The 12,924-nt window shown below is 31.6% G+C and overlaps 1 protein-coding gene across 1 annotated transcript in view; it reads right to left on the bottom strand.

Moving 5' to 3' along the window:
- Positions 1-12,924, bottom strand: part of Tbc1d32 (TBC1 domain family member 32) — a 195,664-nt gene that overhangs the window by 122,196 nt on the left and 60,544 nt on the right. The window contains exons 17-19 of the mRNA XM_026394083.2: positions 8,874-9,075; positions 8,218-8,300; positions 747-885 (exon numbers count right to left, since the gene is read on the bottom strand). Coding sequence (XP_026249868.2) covers positions 747-885; positions 8,218-8,300; positions 8,874-9,075 — 424 coding nt within the window. The remainder of the gene's footprint in view (positions 1-746; positions 886-8,217; positions 8,301-8,873; positions 9,076-12,924) is intronic.

Here is a 12,924-nt window from a genome sequence, read left to right as displayed (position 1 = left end):
ATGTATGTATGATTATGTCAAAGTGAACCCTCTATTATATAAACTACAATGCTCTAATAAAAACATTTAAAATAAAAAAACATACCTAGGATCCTAAAAGGACCGTATCTCTAGGAATATATACTCAAAAGAAAACTGAATACAATTCAGTGGCCTCTGACTATCTAATTAAAGATTAGCTCATATTGTAAATTTTATTTAACAATAGAATTAATCCCTCTACCTAGGTACATGTATGACTGCACATATGGTGCAATGCTACATCGTGTACAACGAGAGAAATGAAAAGTTGTGCTGCAATTGTGTACAATGACTCAAAGGCATTCTGCTATCATATATACTCAATTAAAATTAAAAACATATAATCCTTCTATAAATAATTTTGTGTCTTTTTAAACACTGAAGCATAAACATTCAAACATACATATAGATTCAAGTTTTTTTTCCTCTAGAAGTTATACCCAGTTTCAGTACATACAGATGTTTGATATCATATTTATAAAAACAGCAAGATGATTAACTGAATTTTTAAATTCCATCTGGCTGTTTGCAATTCTGTAAACACAGTCACAGACACCAATATCAACTCTCTAATGCTTTCCTAAAACAATATCAAGTATTATGATGCTATATGGCTTTTTAATTGAGACTTAATAACCTCTCCCTGCACAGAGAACAGAATGATGCTCTTAATGGCTTTTAAACAACAAAAATTCCTTTTTTCTGTGACAGATGGTAATACATACCTGTAGTTTTTTTGCATATCCGTTGAACATAAATATCACACATTCATTGATGGCACCTGTTCTTTGAAGAAGTAGTAATCCTTTGGGAGTGGCAGCAAAATTTAATAAATCATCTAACAAATTATCTTCCCAAGCCATACTGAAACAGGTAAAAGAAAGAGCTTTTTTTAGTACACTCAACTGAAAAGAAAGATGATAGCCAATAAATAAATTTATGCATACACAAATGGTAGCTAACTACTCAATAGACATTTTTAAGTAGAACTGAAACAATGGTTTCTTAGATGGTGATTTATTTTATTCCCATATCTTCTATACCAATAATTTTCCTTCACTGAATTAAATATTAACTCCATATGTCAGCATTTCTATTCCACCACTTCTCTCATCCATGCCTTAAGTTTATTCTACTCTCCCATTATAATTCTGCTCTTTCTGGAATCTCTAAGCCATGACTCTCCATTATTTCTGTACTTTCTATTCACTATAAAGTTCTGTTTTCTGACTTTCTAAAGCATATTTTCTACATTATCATTTTATTTTCATAGGTTTTTATTTTATTTGGGGGAAATGTCAATTTTTTTCTCAGTACACACCTATAAGAAAGACCAACTATTTGCTCCTCAGAAAAAATTGAAAGGATCCCTAAAGAAAAGAAAAAAATTGGAAAAGCACTGAACTTCATGTATATACATACACACATATAAAATTATTTGTCAACTAAAATTTTTAAAAGATAGGATTTAGAATTTTCTGGAATTGGGGCTGGGGTTGTGGCACATGTGAGGCACTGGGTTCGATCCTCAGCACCACATAAAAATAAATAAATAAATCAATAAATGTATTGTTTAAAAAAATAATAATAATTTTCTAAAATTGATAAAATACTTTAAGGACCAGAAATGATATATTTAAATCACAGAAATTAGGCAAACATCAAAACAATTTTTAAAAGGCCATTAGAGAAATGATTAACTTACATTATCTAAAAACAAGGGGTTATATAAGTTACCATCAATTCCAGAAAACAATAGAGTAAGAGCTCCAAATATTGATGAGGAATAATTCTCTATCTTAATACTTATATTCAGATAAACTACCACTTAAAAGAGAAAATATGTGTGTAGGTGGCAGAAGACAGTAGGTTGGAAGGAAAATAAACATTTTCAGACATAAAAAGATAAAGATAGTTAACCACCCTCAATATGTATTAAAGAAGGCTAGGGATATAGCTCAGCTGGTAGAGTGCTTGCCTAGCATGCACAAGGCCCTGGGTTCAATCCTCAGCACCACACACAAACACACACACACACACACAAAAAAAAAATTATTAAAGAATAATTAAAGGATAACTATGGAAACTTAAGACTATTAAAACAAATGGCAAATTTTAAAATAATAATTAAAAATACTAAACATATTCAACAAATTTAGTATTTGACAGTATAAAGAAATAAATTGCAAAATTCTAGATAACTAAAAAGCATTGAGAATAAATGAAAGTGTGCTAAGATCCATGTTGCATCTCAAGACATGAAATATATACCTACTAACTTTAGACTTTCACTTAAAAAATATAAATTAAGCTGGGCACAGGGCCCAGGCCTGTAATCCCAGAAGCTCAAAAGGCTGAGACAGGAGGATTGCAAATTCAAAGCCAGCCTCAGCAATGGTGAGGTGCTAAGCCACTCAGTAAGACCCTTTCTCTAAATAAAGTACAAAATAGGGCTGGGGATGTGGCTTAGTGGCCAAATGCCCTAAATTTAATCCCCAGTACCTGCCTCCACAAAAATTAGATATACTTAAATATATATACAGATATCCTAGTGATACTGACTTTAAAAAAAAAAAACAGAATAAGAAACATTTTATCAATCTAAAATAAGACAGCAAAGGAGGAAAAAAAACAATAGAACATCAACATAAAATACAAAAGAAAAAAAATAATAAGCCCCCAAAAATAGTATCAGAAAAATGTAAAATGTAAAAACCCTAAACTCACCTTAAAAAAAAAAAGAAAAAGAAATTTAAAGATTGGGTCAAAACACAAAACACAAGTACAACATGTCTGAATATTCTTGAGAATTATTATGTGCAGAAAATAAAGTCTTACTGAGTTCTATGTAATAGTTTTAACTAATATGGTATACAAATACAAACTAAAGCAAAATGAACTTAGCAACATTAATATGGTAAAATTTAAAACAAAGTTATAAGAATGAGAAATTATGTAATTACTTTTATATATATGTGTGTGTGTGTGCATGTATATATATATATATATATATACATGCACACACACACACATATACAAAATAACCAGCTTTCAGGTGAAGAATATTCTTTTCAAGCAAACAGATTTTTCTTTCAACTGACCCTATAATAGGTCACAAAGTAAATTTAACCAACATAAAAAAAGATACACATACAATTGATGGTCTCTGAAAAGCATCTAAATCAAAAATAAAATAAAGTAGTAACAACTATGAAAACTAGAAAATACATCCCAAATATTTCATGTATTAAAGACTAAAATAAAATTTTCAAAAAGTACATAAAACAGCTTAATAATGAAAGTGCTACACATCAAAATTAGTGAGTGTGGCTAATGTAGATTTATTTGCCCAATCTCCATTCTCAATCCCTTTTTCACTTTGCACTACTACAGAAATAAGAGAGGTAAAGAAGGAGGGAGAAAGGAAAAGAGAACATTATAAAACCCAAATCCAATCTTAAAAACTAATGTAATGAATTGGTAAAGAAGAGAGAAAAAGTAAAAAAATACTAACAATAAAAAAGTGGAGACAATGGCAACTGGAGAACATTTTCTTTTTAAATCACATACAAATACTCAAATAAATTTATGATAAAAATATGTAAATACAGAGATAAAATGCTATTTTTGGAAAATATAAACAAAAGTCACTTAGAAGAAATGGAAATCTTACATTAGCCATTAAAGAAAATTAAGTTTAAATGACTCCTTCCCAAAAAAGTGTGTGGCGGGGGGTACAAAAGAACTTGAAAATCATGTCACTGCATGATATGAAGGAGTACATATAATTCTGGGGAATAAAAGCATATATTTTAGTAGATATTTTCTGCTAATATTGTTTATATTTCCTTCAAATTTTAGTAAAGGTATCCAAATTTTCAAGCCAGAAGGAAGATCAGACCATGGAATGTTATCACTCTATATTCTGGGGGAGGGGCAGTAGCAAAGATTGCTTTGTTAGCATGAAGAACTGCATTTTTCAAATGAGCAAATATGGAGAGTTAGATGCACTCATGGTTATTAAATTTCTGGTGTTTAATTTTGGAGAGATCACAGTTGAACTTTGCAGTTCAAAGAATCCCTCCAATTTGACCAAAGGCACTTTAAAGGTTGGTTGGGGTAGGTTTGGCATCTTGTTTTATTCTATAATTATAATCTTCTCGATTGTGATCCTAATGATAGTCTCAAATAGCTTGCAGTCATTGATATAAGGAAAACCATGCCACATCGATGTTCACAGCAGCACAATTCACAATAGCTAGACTGTGGAACCAACCCAGATGCCCTTCAATGGATGAATGGATTAAAAAATGTGGCATTTATACACCATGGAGTATTATGCAGCACTAAAAAATGACAAAATCATGGAATTTGCAGGGAAATGGATGGCACTAGAGCACATTATGCTTAGTGAAGCTAGCCAATCCCTAAAAAACAAATACCAAATGTCTTCTTTGATATAATGAGAGCAACTAAGAATAGAGCAGGGAGGAAGAGCAGGAAGAAAAGATTGACATTAAACAGAGGCACGAGATGGGAGGGAAAGAGAGAGAAAAGGGGGAATTGCATGGAAATGGAAAGAGACCCTCATTGTTATAAAAAACTACATAAAAGAGGTTGTGAGGGGAATTGGAAGAAAAAATAAGGAGAGAAATGAATTACAGTAGATGGGATAGAAAGAGAAGATGGGGGGGAGGGGGATAGTAGAGGATAGGAAAGGTAGCAGAATACAACAGTCACTAGTATGGCATTATGTAAAAATGTGAATGTGCAACCGATGTGATTCTGCAATCTGTATTTGGGGTAAAAATGGGAGTTCATAACTCACTTGAAACTAATGTTTGAAATATGATATGTCAAGAGCTTTGTAAGGTTTTGAACAACCAATAAAAAAATAATAAAAAAAATAAATTTAAAAAAAAAGGAAAAGCAAACTTGTAGAACTTTTTTTTGGAGTTTTGAATCAATCTTTAGATTAAAAGGACATCAGTACCCTAACAGTATTATGCATCAGCTTCTATCTTCAATATAGTAAGCACCCATAAAGGGAGCATAAAATATAAGATCAAAATTATTAAAACACAAAAATACTAAGTTTATACTGGTTACTCTTTCTTAATTTTACCTTTATCACATCAATGTTAGTCGTACTGTCATTAGAATTGGGGGCTAGGGAAAGTTTTACTCATTAACTCTTTAATTGATTCAATCAAGGAATAGTTATCTGGTGCCTGCTATTGCAGACATAAGCCTAGTAAACTATTCTGGATGATTATCCATTCAGGTTTTACCAAAGAATCAAGAAACAAATAATGCCTATCTTACATCAGCTATCTCAATAAAGCAAAAGAAGAAAGAAACTCAACTCTGTTAGGTAAAGTGAATTCTAATGAAAACAGTTCTGACTATTTTATCAACAGCTTTATTATATCTTTTATTTCTCTAAGACATTGTGATAGATAATTTAGATGTTGACTTAAGTAAGGAATATCTAGAAAACGGGCAAAGAACTATTTGGGGATGTGTCTATGAGGTGTTTCCAGAGGAGATAAATAATGCAAGAATCTCAGGAGAATAAGTGGCAAAGATCTATCCCAGCCCCATGTAGAAAGGCACCATCCAGTTGATTAGGAGCTGAGATAGACTAGAATAAAAAACAGAAAGGGGGAATTGGCCTGTCTCTAACCTAGAGCTGGGATACACTCCTCTTCTCTCCTTTGAAATTGGAACTCCAGGTTATTTGACCTTTGGGCTCCAGGATATATACCAGAAGATCTCCAGTCCTCAAACTTTCAGACTTTGAGCAACATTATCAGCATATCAGTGTCTCCAATTTACAGAAAACCTGGGTGGGACTTAGCCTCTATAAATCATGTGAGTCAATTCCCCTAAATTTATGGGGATTTATATATACATATGGATATATAAATAGATCCTATTGGTTTTGTCTCTATGAAGAGCTCTAACACAGATAATAACATCAGGGGTTGGAGAACCTCCTTTTTCCCTGGCATCAAGTTTTGGTGTAGAAACAAATTTTAAAAAAGGAAAAAAGAAATTTTCATGTGTAGCACATCTCTATTTTAACACTGTCTCTCTGCACTTACTCCTAAATATCTACTCCTCCTACATGAGAGAAGGAGAAATTTGGAAAATCTGAAGGGTGAATTAAACATAACCGGCTAAGTAAGGCCTCTCCTCCAGTCCACTTCCTTTTGGGGACCCATCCGCCTGTAGGAATCACACATTCTGCTCTACTCTCCTACACAGCTTTCTGATGGCATCAAGTTCTGCCTTAGAGTGAAGCCTGTAGCTGCCCACTGCCAACTGCAACTGAACTCAACTTGTCCCATTCCTGATACCAATACTAGGAAGTCCATGTTAATCAGTGTTTTGGTATGCTTGGCTTCTCTATTAATAGCTTCAGACTTCACAAGTGAGTGAGTGGCATATAATTTATTAGCTCCTTCACCCTCTAACATCAGAGTCTAAAAATATTACTGACATAAAATGTTAAATACATTAATTATGTGCCCTATCACTTCTAGCCTATTGACCACATTATTTCTTCCATTTGAAATAACATCCTCATCTTTTTAAACTCAGTTAGTATTCATGTATTCTTTAAAACTCAGTTTAACAATTATTTTTTCTAGATTTCCCCACAAGTTGGCTCCCAAGAAACCCTTTATAGCTCATATCATACAGCTAGCAGAATCTACCACCATGCTGTCTTTACTGTACTCTATCTATACTACATACTATGTTCCCATAGGTCTGTAAGCATCCTCAGAAATTAACAGAGTAGTCACTCAGTCTAATAATTGGATGAGTGGGTGGAAAATTGATGCATGAATGAAAATGAAAAAGTGACAAGCCATATGAAAGGATGTCAAAGTAAAAAAAAATCTAAAAACGAAAATACAGATATGTTTCTTCTCATTGTCTCAAAGCAAGGCAAAAAAAAAAACAGCGGCTAATATAAGTGTTTCCTGTGTTAGGAAAAAATATTTAGTATTTTCTAGAGAATTAAGTATTTATTGAACCATTATATTGTTAAGAAAATACAGGCTGGGGTTGTGGCTCAGTGGCAAAGTGCTCGCCTAGCATGTGTGAGACACTGGGTTCAATTCTCAGCACCAAATATAAATACTTAAAATAAAAGCCCATCAATGACTAAAACAAAATTTAAAAAAGAAAAAAAACACAAAACATCTTTGTTTAGTAGATTAAATTTAAATATGCCTACCTAAAAAAAAGAAAAAGAAAAAATTTAAATTTACCTCCAAAGTTTCTAAGAAAAAATTTAAATTTACCTCAAAAGTTTCTACAAAAAAAAAAAAAAAAAATCCCTCAAAGTTTTCCCTAATGATTATCTTTTCAGACTAAGAAAAATAGTCAATTATAAAATTACAAGCAAATCCAGGAACATGTCATCAGATCTTACTTTTTTTTTTTTTTAAGACAGAGAGAGAGAAAGAGAGAGAATTTTTTTTAATATTTATTTTTTAGTTCTCGGCAGACACAAAATCTTTGTTTGTATGTGGTGTTGAGGATCAAACCCAGGCCGCACGCATGCCAGGCGAGCTCGCTACCACTTGAGCCACATCCCCAGCCTAGATCTTACTTTTTACAAAAATATTTTCCCCATTAACCTGACTCCATTGTCTATTGATATCTGTAATGAGAAACACCTAAATCAAAAATTGTAATAAATTCTGATTTAAATAATTTTCAAATTCCAAAACTTAACTAAACAGCACTCCCACCCATATTTAAGTATAAATGGGCCTTGCTAACATTTGAAAATATTTTACTTATTTTGACCACTCCAATTAAAATTTTATTTTTAGAATCTTGTAATTCTCCACAATTTTCTGGAATCAATTCTGTAAATCAAGTTTCCTAACCCAAAATTAAGTACAGAATGAAGCAAGTATAATAAATATTGCTAAAATTTTTTAAAGGTTACAAGTATCACAAAATTCTCTGAACTATAATTTACTTTAAACCTGTATACAAACATTGCCTTCTTGTAAAATGTTTTTGCCATAGTACTCAATTTAAATAATTTAATAACAATTTTATTTATAATTATATTTATAATTGTCTATTTATTGTTTAATAATTTCAATAAATTATTTTAAAATTAATTCAGCAAACTAATGAACAGATGAGTTTACCAATTTTACTTACATGTTTTGGGATTCCTGGCTTACTGAAGAAACAGAATCAGAACCCTCTACTGGAGTAGGAACTCTTTCTGACATCAAACTTGTCTAAAAATTAACAGATTGATTTACATTATTCATTTTCTTATTGATAGCACTAGTCATAATATCTCTTGTACAGCATCTTTATTTGTGCTTTATATACTTAAATTAGTTTACCCAGAAAACTTATTTTATGTCTGTTAAGCATCATATAAAGTATTTCATAAATGAGTATATAAATAAATGTACAAAAATAAAAGCTTAGTAATTCATTTAATACATACATACTGTACAGTTATTGTTACATTATATTCTCCACCATCCATAACAAAACACAACTTTCCTCCAAAAATGTCTCAGAAGTAACTTCCAAAGAAGAACGTTACTGTATGCAAAGAGAATTTATCTAAAATCATTCCTATCAGAGGAAAACACTTTGAAAGTATCTTGTTAATTCTCAGGAAATAGTGAAGTCCTCCTGTATCAGATTAAGAAGCTTTGTGTCCCCTGAATACTCTGATGCTAAATAAGTCAAATGTGATAACCCAAATATTTTCTGCACAATGTGATACTACGATGATGCCTATATCTGAAGTAAACATCTGCAGTTTGGAAAAAATGAAACTTAAAAATGCTTACCTTCTTCCATGCTTTCGCTATAGATTCATGCAAACTATAAGGCAGTAACACCTGTAAGCCTTCACATGTACCATATATTTGACGACATACAGAAATAAAAGCTCCTTTTACCACAGGTAACAATTCTGATCCAGAAAAAATAGAAATATCCTCATCAAGAAGTTTCTTCGAAAACTGGGCAATTATATGAGCACCTGTAAGACTAAAGGGTGATACCTACAAGTGATTCCAAGGTCATATAATCTTGACTTCATAAAGTACTACCAAAAAGTCTAGCCTTGTCACAAAAACTCTTCATTTGCTTAATTCTTTTTAGTCATCCTCCAGCTTTTCTACTACATTTCAAATACTCCGGTTCCCACCCAAGTGTAGATGTCTAATAATGAGAGCTGCTTCAGGGGAATGACGGAAAGACTATCCAGATAGGAAAAAAGAAGCAAAACTAGAATACATTTAAAAGGTTGTAGATGTCATGTGCCCTGGGCCATATATTAAGGTATTCTTGATTTTACAGTGAAAACATAATACTAAATTCTTCATTCTTACCACTATTGTCACATACCCCTTCCCATTAGCAGGACTCAGTTCCCCATCTAAAGAGCTGAGTCATATTTACTAGGAAAAATAGATATATAACAACAATAGATAAAAATACTTATAATGTGCCAGGCATTGCTCTAACTATTTTAAATGCATTTATTTCTTACTGTATTCCTTAAAAAGTAGGTATATTATTCAACTTTTATAGATAAAGACATGTAAAGCTTAGAGTTAAGTAACATATACACTATAACACAGCTAATACAAGGTGGAATCAGGGGAGCATAGGCTCTCTAGTTCCACAGCAACAGACTTCTTTTTCTAGCTTTAAAAAAAAAAAAAAAAAAAAAAATTAAAAAAAAAAAAAAGTAGAAAGTAGGTTGAATAGAGCATAGAATCTCTGTGTTCTCTGTCTACCTTCAATAGCTCTGAACATTTTGGCAGACTTGTTTATGTTCTGACCTCCTTCCCTGCCACCAGCCTAATACAAGATAAAATGCCAGACATCAACTTGTTACCCAGTGTCCATCTGACAAAAGTTTACTTTAAATGCCAATATCCTCACCTAAAACAATTAATTACAATTTTTACAAGCAACTCTTTCTGTTTTTACTTATTCTTTTTTAGTTATATGTGACAGTAGAATGTATTTTGAAATATTACACTTTTTGGAGTATAACTTCCCATTCTTGTGGTTGTAATTAAAAATTTTAACTTCCTGTTAAGCCACATCAAAATTCTTGTGATGTCTTAAAGATGTCTTTTTACAATACGTGTGCTCAAATTAGAATTCAAACAGTTCCTTAGAGAGCATTAGGTTGCTATTATTTAGACTCCCATTTTCTTTTTGCCCATGTCAACGACTTGTTCAGAGAATTTTTTACTTTTGATAATTGTTTCACCTTGATGTTACTTAACTTATTTTTCTATTTCTCCATATTTCCTATAAGATGATATAGATCTAAGACTCAATTAGATTTAAGTTCATTTTATTACTCTTTTCTCTTAGGCAAAATAGTTTCATAGGTGCTATGTGGCTCTTATTTCACAAAGCACATATCTGGTTGTCCCAATTTTTGTGATATTAAAAATCAGTTGGTCAGATGGTATCAGCCCTCCAATTGGAAGTCCTTACCATCAGTTTTTCATCTAATGATTTTAGGAACTACTAATGTTCCTTTTATAGACTCACCATTTCATTAAGGATTATCTAATTAGATAATTTCCTTTGCCTTTACTAACTAGAATTCTGCTATGAAGAATTTTTCCTGAGTAACTTGTTATACTAAAACACAATTTTACAGGAAAGGCTGGAAAATACTTAAATCTTTTTTATCCATTTAAAGTAATGAGTTGGTGGCATAGCAACTTTACAAACAACTGAAAAAGTCCATTTCCTGATTTTTTAACTTTAGTATATTTTAAACCCAGGCATTTTTTATGTACTTGAAATAGTTCGATCACTTTTTGATACTCAAATTGTTCATCTATGAAGACAATAAAAGGCCCCTTCTGGTTAGCTCTGAAGTATTTTTGACACTATCCAATTGATCTTAGATATCTTTCTTGATTTCTAGAATGTAAAGATATCTCAGGATCATCTTGAACATTTCCTGGCACAGACCAAGAATCAGTTATTTGTCAGGAATGTCTGCCTCTTTTTAGAACAAGGAGATATAGATAAAACCACATTAAGTTTCTACCCCATTGTTAAGCGTTTATTACTTCTAGGACTTTTCAGTGGCAATGCTATGAAAATGTAACCTTTGAAAAGGAAAAAAAATAAATTCATAATTATATATAAATAGTCAGGGTTTTTATTTAGCTTCTTCAATTTTATATTTTTTCTCTTATGTCAAGAATCTTACTTCCTTATACTGTTTCTTATTTTGTTCTAAAATTGTGCATAATAATTTTAATATAATATCAATATTCTTTCTACACATATACTGAATGTAGTTACAATTACTTTGAAGAATTTTTTAACATAGAATATAATCCACAAGAAATGTTCAATAAAAATTAGATTCCTTGAACTAATTTTTTCTCTGCATGACCGGAAGTTTATTTATCTATTTTACAGTGACTTCTTTTTAATTTTCTTGGATATTTACTACCTAAGACAACTATATGATGCCAGAGTCAAATGTAAGTACAATCGAGGTACACTCTCATGTATTTTGTTTCCATTCATACTTCTCCCCTTTCTTCTCTCCTTTCTCCTAAAACTATTTCCATTAGTTTTTAGTTTATTCATTCACAATTTCCTTTTGAAAATATAAAAATGATTTATATTCATATTCTCTTCTATTATACAAAAGGCAGCATTCAATAAACAGTCTTTTGCACTTTTTTCCCCCACTTAACAATATATCCTTAAGGTAAGAACACAGAACTTCATAAAAGTATTGCTAATGCCTTTTTTATGCTAGCTGTTCAGTGTTCCATTGTGTTAGCCTAACTGAATAAGTAACCTTTTGTTAGTGGACTTTTGAGATGATTCTAGTCTTTTACTAATTATCAGAATATCTTCTTTTAACTGCACAATGAAGATTCAAAAACAATTCTCTGTGGTATCTTATGACTTATTTGTTTAGCTTAAATGTGAGGGAGACTCTCTTTAAAAAAGAACTTACAAATGATAGATGGGGAAAAATTGATGACATGAATATTAATGTTTATAAAGAAACAAAAAGCTTCAATGCATTAAATGAGAGAAAAAAATCTTAAAATTCATGACAAATTACGTTTGGTTTCCTAATTTAAAAAAAAGTTATATTTCACTAAAATAAAACATAAAACACTCTCTCTACAAATACTAAAATTCAAAAATTAAGAACCTGGAAAGTAGAAAAACAAGGAGTAACTAAGAACTCATAAAATCTCAACTGGCCTCAGTGTGAATGACAAAATCAAGATAATTTATTGCATAAAACCTCTCAAAAAAATCAGAAATGGGTGGAACTAAATAATACTGGATTGAGGTATGAGTGGAATTGAAAATAGAGTAACTACCTAAAAATAAGTTTAGAAACGATTCTGACCTCCACATTCTCTTTCATACTTCATGCAGCTAGCCCAGTGTGATTCCTGGGAGTTAGGCAGAGATAGAGAAACAGAAGAGGGGAGAAAAAGCTCTACAGGATTAAATCAAAGTTTGTATGCTAAAGCTTAAACTCCATCACCATTTCCACCCAGCCTCCTTCTCCTAAAAGGCTTACTCTCTTCAGGCAGCTAACTATAGGAGGCTTCTCTATGGAATTCTACAGAACACAAGTAAAACCAAAGATTCAACATAGCAGCAAGGTTCCCCTTATAGTAAAGACCACAAATGACAATTTGCACTTTCTTATAGTTTTCAAAAAGCTTTCTTCTTCCTTTTGAATATCCAAAGAAAACTCAAAAAGACAGAGATTAATACAATGAATGCTAAAGGCAATTGGAAGAAAAAGTATGAGAGAAGGAAACTTAATTACCCTTAGAGGCAAAAGAATATTGTACTGGGGCTGAG

This window comes from Urocitellus parryii, chromosome 8 (genome assembly GCF_045843805.1).
Source record: "Urocitellus parryii isolate mUroPar1 chromosome 8, mUroPar1.hap1, whole genome shotgun sequence".
NCBI classification, from domain to species: Eukaryota; Metazoa; Chordata; class Mammalia; order Rodentia; family Sciuridae; genus Urocitellus; species Urocitellus parryii.
Note: the sequence above shows the minus strand (reverse complement) of the source record. Positions and strands in the feature narration are given on the sequence as shown.